Source organism: Dendrobates tinctorius, unplaced genomic scaffold, assembly GCF_039654945.1.
Source record: "Dendrobates tinctorius isolate UK_male_01 unplaced genomic scaffold, ASM3965494v1 ptg000455l, whole genome shotgun sequence".
Lineage (NCBI taxonomy): Eukaryota > Metazoa > Chordata > Amphibia > Anura > Dendrobatidae > Dendrobates > Dendrobates tinctorius.
This window is the reverse complement of record NW_027362117.1, coordinates 4,177,044-4,192,567: the sequence shown is the minus strand read 5'-3', so window position 1 is coordinate 4,192,567 and position 15,524 is coordinate 4,177,044. Positions and strand designations below refer to the sequence as shown.

Here is a 15,524-nt window from a genome sequence, read left to right as displayed (position 1 = left end):
TCGGATAAATGTAAAACTCACGAGAAGAGTCCGCAGTGCTCAGTACAGGCTCCATTCAAGAATGGGGATCTCGCCTTATCACCACCGAATGTTAATATTTGGGGCTGTCCTGAGACAAGCAGCAATGTGAGTAAACCAATCAGATAATTGCTAATAAATATAATTTCTTATAGAGGAAGTTGAGTGCAGAACATTATATTGCTTCAATTCTATATAGACACAATATATAATTATAGCTGTCAGAGCTCTGCGATTATTACCAAAACAGCAATTCTCCTGAAAACACCCAAAAATACATATACAGAGATACATGATAAGATCCTGTCTACAGCCACCACTAGGGGGAGCTCCCTGTGTACAGAGATACATGATAAGATCCTGTCTGCAGTCACCACTAGGGGGAGCTCCCTGTGTACAGAGATACATGATAAGATCCTGTCTGCAGTCACCACTAGGGGGAGCTCCCAGTATACAGAGATACATGATAAGATCCTGTCTGCAGCCACCTCTAGGGGGAGCTCCCTGTATACAGAGATACATGATAAGATCCTGTCTGCAGCCACCACTAGGGGGAGCTCCCTGTATACAGAGATACATGATAAGATCCTGTCTGCATCCACCACTAGGTGGAGCTCCCTGTATACAGAGATAGATGATAATGTTCTGTCTGCAGCCACCACTAGGGGGAGCTCCCTGTATACAGAGATACATGATAAGATCCTGTCTGCAGCCACCTCTAGGGGGAGCTCCCTGTATGCAGAGATACATGATAAGATCCTGTCTACAGCCACTACTAGGGGGAGCTCCCTGTATACAGAGATACATGATAAGATCCTGTCTGCAGCCACCACTAGGTGGAGCTCCCTGTATACAGAGATTCATGGTAAGATCCTGTCTGCAGCCACCACTAGGTGGAGCTCCCTGTATACAGAGATAGATGATAATGTTCTCTCTGCAGCCACCACTAGGGGGAGCTCCCTGTATACAGAGATACATGATAAGATCCTGTCTGCAGCCACCTCTAGGGGGAGCTCCCTGTATACAGAGATACATGATAAGATCCTGTCTACAGCCACTACTAGGGGGAGCTCCCTGTATACAGAGATACATGATAAGATCCTGTCTGCAGCCACCACTAGGTGGAGCTCCCTGTATACAGAGATACATGGTAAGATCCTGTCTGCAGCCACCACTAGGTGGAGCTCCCTGTATACAGAGATACATAAGATCCTGTCTGCAGCCACCACTAGGTGGAGCTCCCTGTATACAGAGATTCATGGTAAGATCCTGTCTGCAGCCACCACTAGGTGGAGCTCCCTGTATACAGAGATAGATGATAATGTTCTCTCTGCAGCCACCACTAGGGGGAGCTCCCTGTATACAGAGATACATGATAAGATCCTGTCTGCAGCCACCTCTAGGGGGAGCTCCCTGTATACAGAGATACATGATAAGATCCTGTCTACAGCCACTACTAGGGGGAGCTCCCTGTATACAGAGATACATGATAAGATCCTGTCTGCAGCCACCACTAGGGGGAGCTCCATGTATAACAGAGATACATGGTAAGATCCTGTCTGCAGCCACCACTAGGTGGAGCTCCCTGTATACAGAGATACATAAGATCCTGTCTGCAGTCACCACTAGGGGGAGCTCCCTGTTTACAGAGATACATGATAAGATCCTGTCTGCAGCCTCCACTAGGGGGAGCTCCCTGTATACAGAGATACACGATAAGATCCTGTCAGCAGCCACCACTAGGGGGAGCTCCCTGTATACAGAGATACACGATAAGATCCTGTCTGCAGCCACCACTAGGGGGAGCTCCCTGTATACAGAGATACATGATAAGATCCTGTCTGCAGCCACCACTAGGGGGAGCTCCCTGTATACAGAGATACATGATAAGATCCTGCCTGCAGTCACCACTAGGGAGAGCAGCTCCCTGTATACAGAGATACATGATAAGATCCTGTCTGCAGTCACCACTAGGGGGAGCTCCCTGTATAGAGATACATGATAAGATCCTGTCTGTAGCCACCACTAGGGGGAGCTCCCTGTATACAGAGATACATGATAAGATCCTGTCTGCAGCCACCACTAGGGGGAGCTCCCTATATAGAGATACATGATAAGATCCTGTCTGTGGCTACTCTAATTGCCTAGGAAAAACACATGTAACACCCTCAGGTTTCCTAGGACTGTATCCAACCTTTCGGTCTCCTACAGCCTGAGCATATACAGCCATGGGTAAACGGATGGTAACAGTTCTCACTGCTGTTTTGTCACACAGCCTGCATTCCCTGCCTTGGCTTTTATACAGGCTATGATCAGCTGTGCTAACAATGGGATGTGTAGATACGAGGCATTATGGGGAGGTCCGAGGTCCTGTCAGCCTTCTCTGACTGATGCAATCTTCTGTATTGTGTAAAGACCCGGAGGGTGTTTTTATGTCGATTCCCTCAAATCGAATTGCAAATTGTTCGAATTTACGGAATTTCCTAAAATTTGATAATGAGTCTATTAGAATTGACTCTATGTGCTCCTCTGTAATTTGTGCTCATGTGCTACGTCTATGCGTGCTGGATGTGAACATGTGAGCCTTAGGTCGAGGGGACCCAGACACAAGTCCTGTTGGGGGTCCCCCCACTGTCGGGGTCCAGTCTGTACATAGACTCTGCTTCAGCTGATGTCTCTGCAGGCCCCTGCGCCTGGTCTGACATCGCTGCTCCATGTTTGTCTCCATGTCCTGTTCCTTTGTCACCTCCATGGGGCCGCTCCAGGGTTCGGGGACTCTCCCGCTGGGATTGAGGATGCGGTGAAGACTTTCCTTCCCTTAGTTAGCTACTTAAGCCGAACACTTTACAAATCAAGTGATTAACATGCAATTATTGCGTTACTGCTCTTCTCCTTGGTCCTTTCTTGCATTATGGAAATGAGTTGTGACCTTATCCATTTAGCATAATTAATCAACATAAATGATCCCATCAAAGAGGCCTCGTTATAAAACTAGACTGGCATCACTCAGTGTCCTCTACGGGAATGATGTGGATATTATGTAAACACCGCCTGTACGGAACCAGCCACCGATGTAACAAGACGGAACAGTATATCCAGTATACTACGCAACTCATTAGTATCCCACACCCCATCCATCTAAAAATTACAATTTGCATACAAAAAAATAGTCTTGCAATTTTCACAATGGCCACTAGGGGTTTTAGACTCAGACTACCTGTATTTTTAGGAAGAATTTACTACAGCTTCCAAATCATTAGAGGCAGGATTACTTTGACTGATAGCAACTCTGATAACACAGGATCTCCCATTCAGAAAAGGTGATGTCACAGCTCACCTCCTCCTCCTTCTCTTGTACAATGACTGATAACACCTCTATATACAGTAGATAACACAGGACCCACCATTCACAATAGGTGATGTCACAGCTCACCTCCTCCTCCTGTACAATGACTGATAACGCCTCTATATACAGCTGGTAACACAAGTGTGAAAATTTCATCATTTCTAATTTTTTAATACAAATCATGGTAGGAAAAAAATAAATAAAAAGCATAGCTAAAAGTACTGAAAAAATAAATTTCACATAAAAACCTGATTTAAACCTGAAGTCATTTTCTGATTCCCTTTAAGGGGCCCATAGGCATCTCTCCTATTGTTAATAACCATCCTAAGACTGTGTTCTCATCCCATCCAGCTGCTGGTGCTTTCTTTTTATGCTTTTGCATTTTCAGGACTTCCGCTTGCTGTCAGTGAATGTTCACTTTCTCCTCTACAAGATGATCACCTGAGCTGTCCTGTCCCATCTGTATCCAGTCCACACAGGACATCTCCACTGCTGATCATTTGCTACAATGTATCCACTCAGATGCAACTTACAACATACTGTATTCAGGGGGATAACTGCTCCCAGAAAACTAGAAGAAGTATTTGGGATTTTTTTTTTTATAGGTTTCCTGTCTCTGGATGTAAGAAAAAAGGTTCTTGTTCACTGACGGCAAGCAGAGGTCTTGACTATGGTGAGGGGCTGAGAGGGTACAGCGGGCGCTCATTGTGCCGTAGGTTCGGAGATCCCGTTGAGTTCTGGCTGCAGGTGAGGAAACATCAAGGGCGCCATGTTTCCTGCTGCTAATTTTCAAAGCTGGTGGCCACTTGTCATTCCCCAGCTCTCAGGACCGGGTGACCCAGTGTTTTCCAGTGACATTTTAAGCCCTTGAGATAAATTGGATTCATTAGTATTCCTATTAGCCCCGTGGCCTGCGCAGAGCAGCGCTCCTCCAAACGATTCCTCCTTCAAGTCACCGGAGCCCAGGTTTCCCCGTGAACGCCGCTCCCCTCCCCCATCATCTTCGCTTTGTAAATGACAGGCGTATTTTCAGCCTTAAAACAAATCGTCTGTTGCGTTCTCCGGAGCAGATGCTTCGTATTAGATGATGAAGCGGTGACATTAAACGCGTCTCTTCTAATTCCGCTCTGATTCATTAGCGTGTAATAACAACAGAGACGGCACTGCGGGCTAAAGAAAGGGAGCGAGGCGCCTCCCCCATCAGACAGGTAGCAGCTTCACCTGTCCTGACCACCGCCGGGCACCCACAGGCGGCTCATGGGCGCCGTTCACACACAGCGCCAGGTGCCAGCTTGTCAGGAGGCTGCACAAACAACACAAAACTTTGCTCTTATGTTGCGAACCACAAATCCCAGCATTGCTTTTCATCATATTATTTTACCCTAATCAGACGTTGAGAACAAGCGGCACCAGTCAGACACAAAGTAACTGTCACCGGGTATTGCATCGCTTGCCACGTTCGTCACTGACACAAGACTTCATCTAGTGCCTCACTAGCCCCAGTGACTGCACCATCAGCAACATGGGAGCCGAGTAGTTACATTGTGTTTTTCAGGTTTAGTATCTTGGAATAAATGGCGCTATAATAATAATAATAATAATAATAATACATTGTAGCACTAGCTCTTCCTGCAGCATCAAAACAGTGTGTGCCAAATACTACATCAAAGGATAGAGCTGGTGAAAACCTCTTACCTAACCGAGTCCTCATATCAGATCTCACCAACTCTGCTTTTGTCTTGCTACCTTCCTAGTTTGCCCAAATCAGGGGTAGAGATGATCCCTTTTGCCTCCTTATAGGAATCATTGGTGCCAGGCACCTAACATGAGTAGTTACATGTGGGCAGGAGATCATCACAGATGGTTATCTTGGAAGATACATTGTATCTTTAGCTCTTGCTCTAGAGCAGATTCCAGATGTCGCATCATTCTCTGGAAGTCGAATCTAACACGTATATCATGCAAATAACCCGAAATATTGGTAACCTGCTCCTCTAATCCAATTAAATCAGATCCACTCTAGATTTCTTTGCTATTTTCTTAGTTTACCAAAACAGTGGCTTAGATTCCCACCTCGTCTTCATAGCTCAAACTCATTGACGCCTGGTATCAATATTGTTACATTTTGGACTAAGCACATGAGACTATCAATGAGGTGCTCCTAGATAAGAGTGAGGTGCTCCTAGATAAGAATGAGGTGCTCCTAGATAAGAGTGAGGTGCTCCTAGATAAGAACGAGGTGTTCCTAGATAAGAATGAGGTGCTCCTATATGGAAATGAGGTGCTCCTAGATAAGAACGAGGTGTTCCTAGATAAGAGTGAGGTGCTGCTAGATAAGAATGAGGTGCTCCTAGATAAGAATGAGGTGCTCCTTGATAAGAGTGAGGTGCTCCTAGATAAGAATGAGGTGCTCCTAGGTAAGAATGAGGTGTTCCTAGATAAGAATGAGGTGCTGCTAGATAAGAATGAGGTGCTCCTAGATAAGAATGAGGTGCTCCTAGATAAGAATGAGGTGCTCCTAGATAAGAGTGAGGTGCTCCTAGATAAGAATGAGGTGCTCCTAGATAAGAATGAGGTGCTCCTAGATAAGAGTGAGGTGCTCCTAGGTAATGATGAGGTGCTCCTAGATAAGAGCGAGGTGCTCCTAAATAAGAGCGAGGTGCTCCTAGATAAGAATGAGGTGCTCCTAGGTAAGAATGAGGTGTTCCTAGATAAGAATGAGGTGCTGCTAGATAAGAATGAGGTGCTCCTAGATAAGAATGAGGTGCTCCTAGATAAGAGTGAGGTGCTCCTAGATAAGAGTGAGGTGCTCCTAGATAAGAATGAGGTGCTCCTAGATAAGAGTGAGGTGCTGCTAGATAAGAATGAGGTGCTCCTAGATAAGAATGAGGTGCTCCTAGATAAGAATAAGGTGCTCCTAGATAAGAATGAGGTGCTCCTAGATAAGAGTGAGGTGCTCCTAGGTAATGATGAGGTGCTCCTAGATAAGAGCGAGGTGCTCCTAAATAAGAGCGAGGTGCTCCTAGATAAGAATGAGTTTCTCCTAGATAAGAATGAGGTGTTCCTCTATAAGAATGAGGTGTTCCTCTATAAGAATGAGGTGCTCCTAGGTAAGAGCGAGGTGCTCCTTGATAACAATGAGGTGCTGCTAGATAAGAGTGAGGTTCTCCTAGATAAGAGTGAGGTGCTCCTCGGTAATGATGGAGGGCTCCCAGGTGAGAATGTGATTGTCCTAGGTTAGAATCGCAGCCACTCGAGGTGCCAAAAGCTCTTTCACATGGTCCCGTATGGAACCTAATAGATTCCTCATATTTGTAGTTCACCAAATGGGATCGAATGAGAACCTGCCGACTTGTCTTGCTCGCCCTGCTCAAGGTCACCACCAGTTTGCTGTATTTCCCTCTATATCATCCCAGTGCACTTAGCGGATTTTCATGGAAATCTGATATTTGAGATTTGAGACTGAATGAAGCGGAGATGTTCAACAAAATCTGCCTGATTAAGCTTTTTCCCCTCTCAGAACTCTGAATATATTGCAGAACGTCCTTGGGAGGGAGCGACTGCGCTCGCCATCGTCTTCGCCTGGTGACACAATGTTGTTGTGACCCCAATCTTTCCCTTTGGACTTTTGATATTTCCATCAGTCAGTTGGCACCAAAGAACACCCAGCAATTAGACAGTAAGAATTAATTATTAAAATGAAGGGCGGAAGGTTCATGCCCCTCAATGCGAGCACCAGACCAACGGCAGAAGATTCATCTGGAGGTCCAGGCCCCCGTCCTCATTGCACTTGGCCGTTACTCACAGTCGGCTCTTGTGTTTTTCAGCACCCGATGCTTTAGATATATTGCCCTCTCCATGCTGCTCGACTAATGAAATGAACTTTGAATTTTGTACCAAAGTAGAACAAGTCTCCATAGAAACTGTTACGCAGAAGCTCATTGTGGTTCTCTTCATTTGTCGATGCAGCGTGATGTGCTCGGCCCCCCGTCATAGCTCAGCGGCCTTCATTATGTGAGAACTGCCTGTCCCCAGCAAACCTCGTTCTGCAGACATGAAGGGACGGGCACACAACGTCTTGACTTCTTACCTTCGATAGTGGCTCGCTTGGGCAGGATGGTGATGGCACCTTCTGCAACTTCTTCAAGGTGACTTATTGGAACATATTTGGAGCCCCAGCTGTCTGACCCTACCCAGATGAAGTGTCCCGCTTTATCGGCTCTCTCTACTGCAGCCAAAACCTGTCTGGGAGAGATGAACAAGCCATGTAACAGCCGTAATAACTCTGCCCAGCTCAGCTGTCAATCATGCATACATCAGTAGGATGGGCCATAAGTGTCTGGTCAGTGTCCGACTCTAGAAGGGTCAACACAAAAATAAAGGTCCATTTGGCTTCACTGAAGAGACATCAGGTCATCTACTTGACCAATGATCCAATGTGACTACCCCATGTAAAGGCAAAACAAGCCGATGGCATCAATGGGGCCTAATGCATTAGATGGAGACAGTAAAGCAACACGCTCTCTCATGCCATCCATTCACAATAATATGCGCCAATCATATGTTCTCCTCCCAAAGCTTTATGGTGGCACTCAGACATCAAGTGATGTTTCATCATCGGTGATGTTCTTTCACGGTCTACTGGGACACTAAAAGCTATCAGACGAGACTGGGTAACCTACTCAGATCCGTCTGGGGTATGTCTCTGGGAGGTGAAAGGCAGTCAGCAATGTTCTCCTCAATCTGTGGGTTACTGATTATACAGTTGTGGCCAAAAGTATTGACACCCCTGCAATTCTGTCAGATAATACTCAGTTTCTTCCTGAAAATGATTGCAAACACAAATTCTTTGGTATTATTATCTTCATTTAATTTGTCTTAAATGAAAAAACACAAAAAGAATTGTCCTAAAGCCAAATTGGATATAATTCCACACCAAACATAAAAAAGAGGGTGGACAAAAGTATTGGCACTGTTCGAAAAATCATGTGATGCTTCTCCAATTTGTGTAATTAACAGCACCTGTAACTTACCTGTGGCACCTAACAGGTGTTGGCAATAACTAAATCACACTTGCAGCCAGGTGACATGGATTAAAGTTGACTCAACCTCTGTCCTGTGTCCTTGTGTGTACCACATTGAGCATGGAGAAAAGAAAGAAGACCAAAGAACTGTCTGAGGACTTGAGACACCAAATTGTGAGGAAGCATGAGCAATCTCAAGGCTACAAGTCCATCTCCAAAGACCTGAATGTTCCTATGTCTACCGTGCGCAGTGTCATCAAGACGTGTAAAGCCCATGGCACTGTGGCTAACCTCCCTAGATGTGGAGGGAAAAGAAAAATTGACAAGAGATTTCAACGCAAGATTGTGCGGATGTTGGATAAAGAACCTCGACTAACATCCAAACAAGTTCAAGCTGCCCTGCAGTCCGAGGGTACAACAGTGTCAACCTGTACTATCCGTCGGCGTCTGAATGAAAAGGGACTGTATGGTAGGAGACCCAGGAAGACCCCACTTCTTACCCCGAGACATAAAAAAGTCAGGCTGGAGTTTGCCAAAACTTACCTGAAAAAGCCTAAAACGTTTTGGAAGAATGTTATCTGGTCAGATGAGACTAAAGTAGAGCTTTTTGGGCAAAGGCATCAACATAGAGTTTACAGGAGAAAAAAGAGGCATTCAAAGAAAAAAACACGGTCCCTACAGTTAAACATGGCGGAGGTTCCCTGATGTTTTGGGGTTGCTTTGCTGCCTCTGTGCATGTGACCGTGTGCATGGCATTATGAAGTCTGACGACTACCAACAAATTTTGCAGCATAATGTAGGGCCCAGTGTGAGAAAGCTGGGTCTCCCTCAGAGGTCATGGGTCTTCCAGCAGGACAATGACCCAAAACACACTTCAAAAAGCACTAGAAAATGGTTTGAGAGAAAGCACTGGAGACTTTGAAGGTGGCCAGCAAAGAGTCCAGACCTGAAACCCATAGAACACCTGTGGAGAGATCTAAAAATGGCAGTTTGGAGAAGGCACCCTTCAAATATCAGGGACCTGGAGCAGTTTGCCAAAGAAGAATGGTCTAAAATTCCAGCAGAGCATTGTAAGAAACTCATTGATGGTTACTGGAAGCGGTTGGTCACAGTTATTTTGGCTAAAGGTTGTGCAACCAAGTATTAGGCTGAGGGTGCCAATACTTTTGTCTGGCCCATTTTTGGACTTTTGTGTAAAATGATCAATGTTTTGCTTTTTGCTTCATTCTCTTTTGTGTTTTTTCATTTAAGACAAATTAAATGAAGATAATAATACCAAAGAATTTGTGTTTGCAATCATTTTCAGGAAGAAACTGAGTATTATCTGACAAAACTGCAGTGCAGGGGTGTCAATACTTTTGGCCACAACTGTATACTTAGAGTTTTGGTGGAAATAGCCATAGAAATCGTTCTAGTGAATATGGCGGTCATAGCTATCGGACCGTCACTGATAAGATAACTGTAATGATGCTGCAGTGCAGTATAGCGCAACTTCCACCAGGAGGAGCTAGTGAGGGAGGAGTGGCTGCACTCACAGCGTAGCAGCACAGTGCAGCAGCACAGGAGCCACTAGGTGGCGGGAGATTGTCAGACGAGCCGGGTCAGCAACAGTCAGGAAACGTAGTACCAGAGGGAAACACAATACACATGGTCAAGTACAAGCCAGAGAAGTCAGCACAAGTTGGGATCAGAGATATCAGAGACATAAGACAGTCAGACAGGCCAGGTCACATACCAAGAAGTCAAAGCACGGGGAGCAAACACTAAGACAAGTGGGGTAGCAGGGGTAAACGGGCAGAGAACAAACCAGGGTGTAACGGGGTCAGCTGCACAAGCCTGGGGTAGGAACTATAACTGATGCTGCAGCGGACAGAAATAGCAACACAGATCCTAAAACGAGGCAGAGAAAGTTAACCCTCGCATGACCAGACCGGGGACAGAATAACAAGAAACAACCCCGGCCTGGATCATGACAATAAACACTATATGATACATTACTGCAATTATGGCATCACTAGCTTCCTCATACCTCCACAGCCTGCAGCATCGCACAGCAAAACTTGGAGTGGTGCTCCACGCCACCATGGTCATTGTCAGCAAAGCTTATCATTCTTCAGGTCTGGACTAGGTCTACTATGTCTTTATATGATCTGCATATTCAAGTTTCCACTGCATCTTCTACAGTATCCTTACATTGCCAAAGTACGCTTCCATGCAGCCAATGTCACCAGAAAATGGCGATGGACATTGACCTTTATCAATGCTGCTATGTCAGCCACCCTGGTGGTCACCCTCGTGCCTCCATCAGGCTCCGAGCAGCGCACCCTCCTCATCATCAGCCATAAAACTTAATTGGCTTCATTATCAATTGAAGCTCATTTGTAGAATATGCCCCTGCAGCAAAACTGACAAGATGCCAATCAACCCTGAGGGATTGAAGGCAAGAAAGATGAACAGATAATGCTTTTAGTGAATGCTGAAACACATATGAAGGAAGCCCTCCACAGGTGCTGCCCAGACACAGAGACCCTGCCACATGTCAGCCATCTCACAAGCTGGTGGCGACACCGAGCAGACACAAAGCGAAGGTGCAATATGGAAGCTCGGGAGATAAAAGGTGCAACACAGCAAAGAGACGGGGAATAGACTGCAAGCAAAATAGCTGCTAATTGCACCTGTCTGTAGATTACTAATGATCCTCCTGTTTTCAGCAGATGGAATTGATTTAATGATTCAGAAGGTTTCACGAGCCTTCACTTTGTCTGAAATGTCAGATATTAATTTTCCTTACAAAAATGACAAGATCCTGCAAAAGATACATTGTATCCACATCAATTCCATCCAATCTGTCCATTACCTGATATCATTGTCGTCCACGGCAAAGACAACCACAGCCCGCGCCTGAGGCGTCTCCAGCAGCTGCTTCACCAGCTTATCATAATCGCTGGGTTTCCGATCGTTGGGGATTTTCAAGGACTGAGCGATGCAAAGTCGCCCTGTAAAAGATGAAAGAAGCCGAACCGTTAGAAAGACCAAAGACCAAAAACAATGAGTTATAACGTAGAGGATATTCAGAGAAAGTCTACTCATGACAGCAGTTATAGTGTGTACATAGGGGGCAGTATTATAGTAGTTATATTCTCGTACATAGGGGCAGTATTATAGTAGTTATAGTTTTGTACATAGGGGGCAGTATTATAGTAGTTATATTCTTGTACATAGGGGCAGTGTTATAGTAGTTATAGTTTTGTACATAGGGGGCAGTATTATAGTAGTTATATTCTTGTACATAGGGGGCAGTATTATAGTAGTTATATTCTCGTACATAGGGGCAGTGTTATAGTAGTTATAGTTTTGTACATAGGGGGCAGTATTATAGTAGTTATATTCTTGTACATAGGGGGCAGTATTATAGTAGTTATATTCTCGTACATAGGGGCAGTGTTATAGTAGTTATAGTCTTGTACATAGGGGGCAGTATTATAGTAGTTATATTCTTGTACATAGGAGCAGTATTATAGTAGTTATATTCTTGTATATAGGAGCAGTATTATAGTAGTTATATTCTTGTACATAGGGGCAGTATAATAGTAGTTATATTCTTGTACATAGGGGGCAGTATTATAGTAGTTATATTCTTGTACATAGGGGCAGTATTATAGTAGTTATATTCTTGTACATAGGAGCAGTATTATAGTAGTTATATTCTTGTACATAGGGGGCAGTATTATAGTAGTTATATTCTTGTACATAGGAGCAGTATTATAGTAGTTATATTCTTGTATATAGGGGGCAGTATTATAGTAGTTATATTCTTGTACATAGGAGCAGTATTATAGTAGTTATATTCCTGTATATAGGAGCAGTATAATAGTAGTTATATTCTTGTACATAGGGGCAGTAAAATAGTAGTTATATTCTTGTACATAGGGGGCAGTATTATAGTAGTTATATTCTTGTACATAGGGGGCAGTATTATAGTAGTTATATTCTTGTACATAAGGGCAGTATAATAGTAGTTATATTCTTGTACATAGGGGCAGTATAATAGTAGTTATATTCTTGTACATAGGGGCAGTATTATAGTAGTTATATTCTTGTACATAGGAGCAGTATTATAGTAGTTATATTCTTGTATATAGGGGGCAGTATTATAGTAGTTATATTCTTGTACATAGGAGCAGTATTATAGTAGTTATATTCTTGTACATAGGGGGCAGTATTATAGTAGTTATATTCTTGTACATTGGGGCAGTATTATAGTAGTTATATTCTTGTACATAGGGGGCAGTATTATAGTAGTTATATTCTTGTACATAGGGGGCAGTATTATAGTAGTTATATTCTTGTACATAAGGGCAGTATTATAGTAGTTATATTCTTGTACATAGGAGCAGTATTATAGTAGATATATTCTTGTACATAGGGAGCAGTATTATAGTAGTTATATTCTTGTACATAGGAGCAGTATTATAGTAGTTATATTCTTGTACATAGGGGGCAGTATTATAGTAGTTATATTCTTGTACATAGGGGGCAGTATTATAGTAGTTATATTCTTGTACATAGGAGCAGTATTATAGTAGTTATATTCTTGTACATAGGAGCAGTATTATAGTAGTTATATTCTTGTACATAGGAGCAGTATTATAGTAGTTATATTCTTGTACATAGGGGGCAGTATTATAGCAGTTATATTCTTGTACATAGGGGGCAGTATTATAGTAGTTATATTCTTGTACATAGGGGGCAGTAATACAGAAGATTTATGCTGCTTTAGTTATTTTCAGCTCATTTTTCTGGTTATTTGTTGTATAGAGGTCCATAGTTGCAGCCATTTAGGTGATGTAACCCCTTGCTACGCCTCTGGATCTAAGCATTCACTCACAGGCATTTCATGTTCTGAACACAATATCTTTTTTTCTGTCATTTTTATAAAAAGTATTAATGAGTGTAAATATAACGCATTCTTCTATATTCTGCTCCTGACTTCAGGGATTTTCGTTTTTTATATACCGTAAGTCCTGTAACTTTCCTCCCTCTGTTCTTATCACTACCAGTCTCCACCATTTTTCTATAGCATGAATGTATTACATCCGTGTCCACCGTGTCGGTAATATACGTTGTTTTCTTGGTCTGCATTCGCTTCAGATATAAAGTTTTATTATCTCACCATAAAATCACCGTGGGGCTGATGGTGAATTTAATGCAACTTAATGTTTCTGTTCTCGCGGTTGTGACGCGCAGTCCTCTGCCTTGCTTTGGGTTAGGAGTCCTCCAATTTAAGGCTGTGTGCACACGCTGCGGATTTTGCTGCGGTGTACAGTACCATGATTCCCTATGGGAATCAAAAACCGCAATGCAGACGGTGCGGAATTTTCCACGCGGATTATCTGCGGTTTTCAATCCGCAGAAAGAATTGACATGCCAATGCTTTCTGCGGATTCCGCTGCGGTTTGACATCTTCTCCATTGAGGAGATGAAAAACCGCAGGGCAAAACCGCAGAGCAATCCACAAGTAAAACCGCAGGTATTTTGACCTGCGGTTTCACCTGCGGATTTTACAAAATCCTCACCCCAATCCGCAGCGTGTGCACACACCCTTAGGACGCTTACTGCCGTTTTCCAGGATGTGTGATGGGAACTTCTAAACTGATGTCGGAAATGGCTTTTTCTTAAAAAAATAAATAAATAAAATAATCCTATGGGGAAAATGAACTGGAGAAAAATATCATCCTTGTCCCCACAAAATACATGTACCATTGTGTATTGGGCCGGGATCTTCACATTTTGTCTCTAGTTGTCCATATTGGATATCTCCATCTTTCTCCTTCCCTCGGTCTCGGATGAGGATTGTTTGTTGCAATGATGGGAGTAGTCACACACGTTCCCACTGTTGAATGCACAATACCTAGTGGGGGGGTCGATGCACGTCCATTGCCTTTATTGACTCGTAGTGAAGACCCCGTTGGATGTCGCTTCATCCCTTCTAATGGAGGGCTGTCCAAAAATCCACTGTTGTATCTGTGAAGCCTCGTGGACTCTAACATCAAACCGAGCACAACCAGCAATGATCGTCCAAGACTGGAAGGGGTCACTTACTTTTAGACCAGATAGTAAGAAATGTTGCAGACTTTTTATTTTCCTTGTTAGATCACTGTTATGAATGGGTCACCGAGGAGGAACAACAAAAAGCTAAGTCCCAGAAAACCAGAGAGGTTGGTCACTATGCAGATTGCAGATCCCTGATCTTAACCACACAACTAACAGTAGCAGTGGAGCGTGCCTACGTTGTTCCTAGACGCCTCGTCACCGCCGGAGGACTATATAAACCTAAAGCAAGAAAAGGGAAAACTTACTGCCCCAGAGCAGACCCCAAAGGAAAAGACACCCTACCAAAAATAATGTCCAACACGTCTGATAGCAAAATTAACCCTGAAGTCACTAGACTTCTCCCACTATATCAGCACTCTGAAATATTCTGAAACAGAGCAAAAAGAGGCCAATCTAATAAGGGACAAAAAGGCAAATTGGCAAATACAGATAAATAGCAGTGGAAGTTCAGCACAACCCCAGCTGGGGCAAGCTGACCACACAAGAAACTGAATTGACCAACAAGCGCAAGTGTGAACATTAGCAAAAAACAAACTTAACTTAAGAAGACTGGAAGAGAGCTGAAGTCCAAGACCTGAGAAGCACACTGAATCACCAGCACTAGGATAGGGTGTCGGCTGTCTTATATTCAGTCTGATACTCCAGAGATCCAATCGTTATCCTTCTCATCAGGTGGCAGATCACTACCACTTAAACCAACCTCACTACCTCCTGTCACCACCAGAGGGAGAACGGAAGGAGAACTCTCAACTGGTGGAGCAGAAAATGAGCTCATAACAGATCACACATAACTCGTAGAAGCCGCTGTTTGCTTGTGGCCCTCTTGCTAGAGACAAAGACCCCTGGTGCCCGTTGATATTTATTGATTTCCATGGGTGCTGTGCCACGCTTCATCCAGCCAGGGGCAATAAATATACGGCAGGGGCGACACGACATTGATGGTGACACAAGTCACATGCCACCATTCAAAGAAGCCACGAAAATTCCAACTGGCTCCAACGTCTTGTGGCTGGCTTGTCGCA

General features: G+C 43.9%; 1 protein-coding gene across 2 annotated transcripts in view; it reads right to left on the bottom strand.

Moving 5' to 3' along the window:
* Positions 1 to 15,524, bottom strand: part of GRM7 (glutamate metabotropic receptor 7) — a 361,134-nt gene that overhangs the window by 44,570 nt on the left and 301,040 nt on the right. For both annotated transcript variants that reach the window (XM_073564465.1, XM_073564466.1), the window contains exons 3-4: positions 11,246 to 11,384; positions 7,455 to 7,609 (exon numbers count right to left, since the gene is read on the bottom strand). In XM_073564465.1, coding sequence (XP_073420566.1) covers positions 7,455 to 7,609; positions 11,246 to 11,384 — 294 coding nt within the window. The remainder of the gene's footprint in view (positions 1 to 7,454; positions 7,610 to 11,245; positions 11,385 to 15,524) is intronic.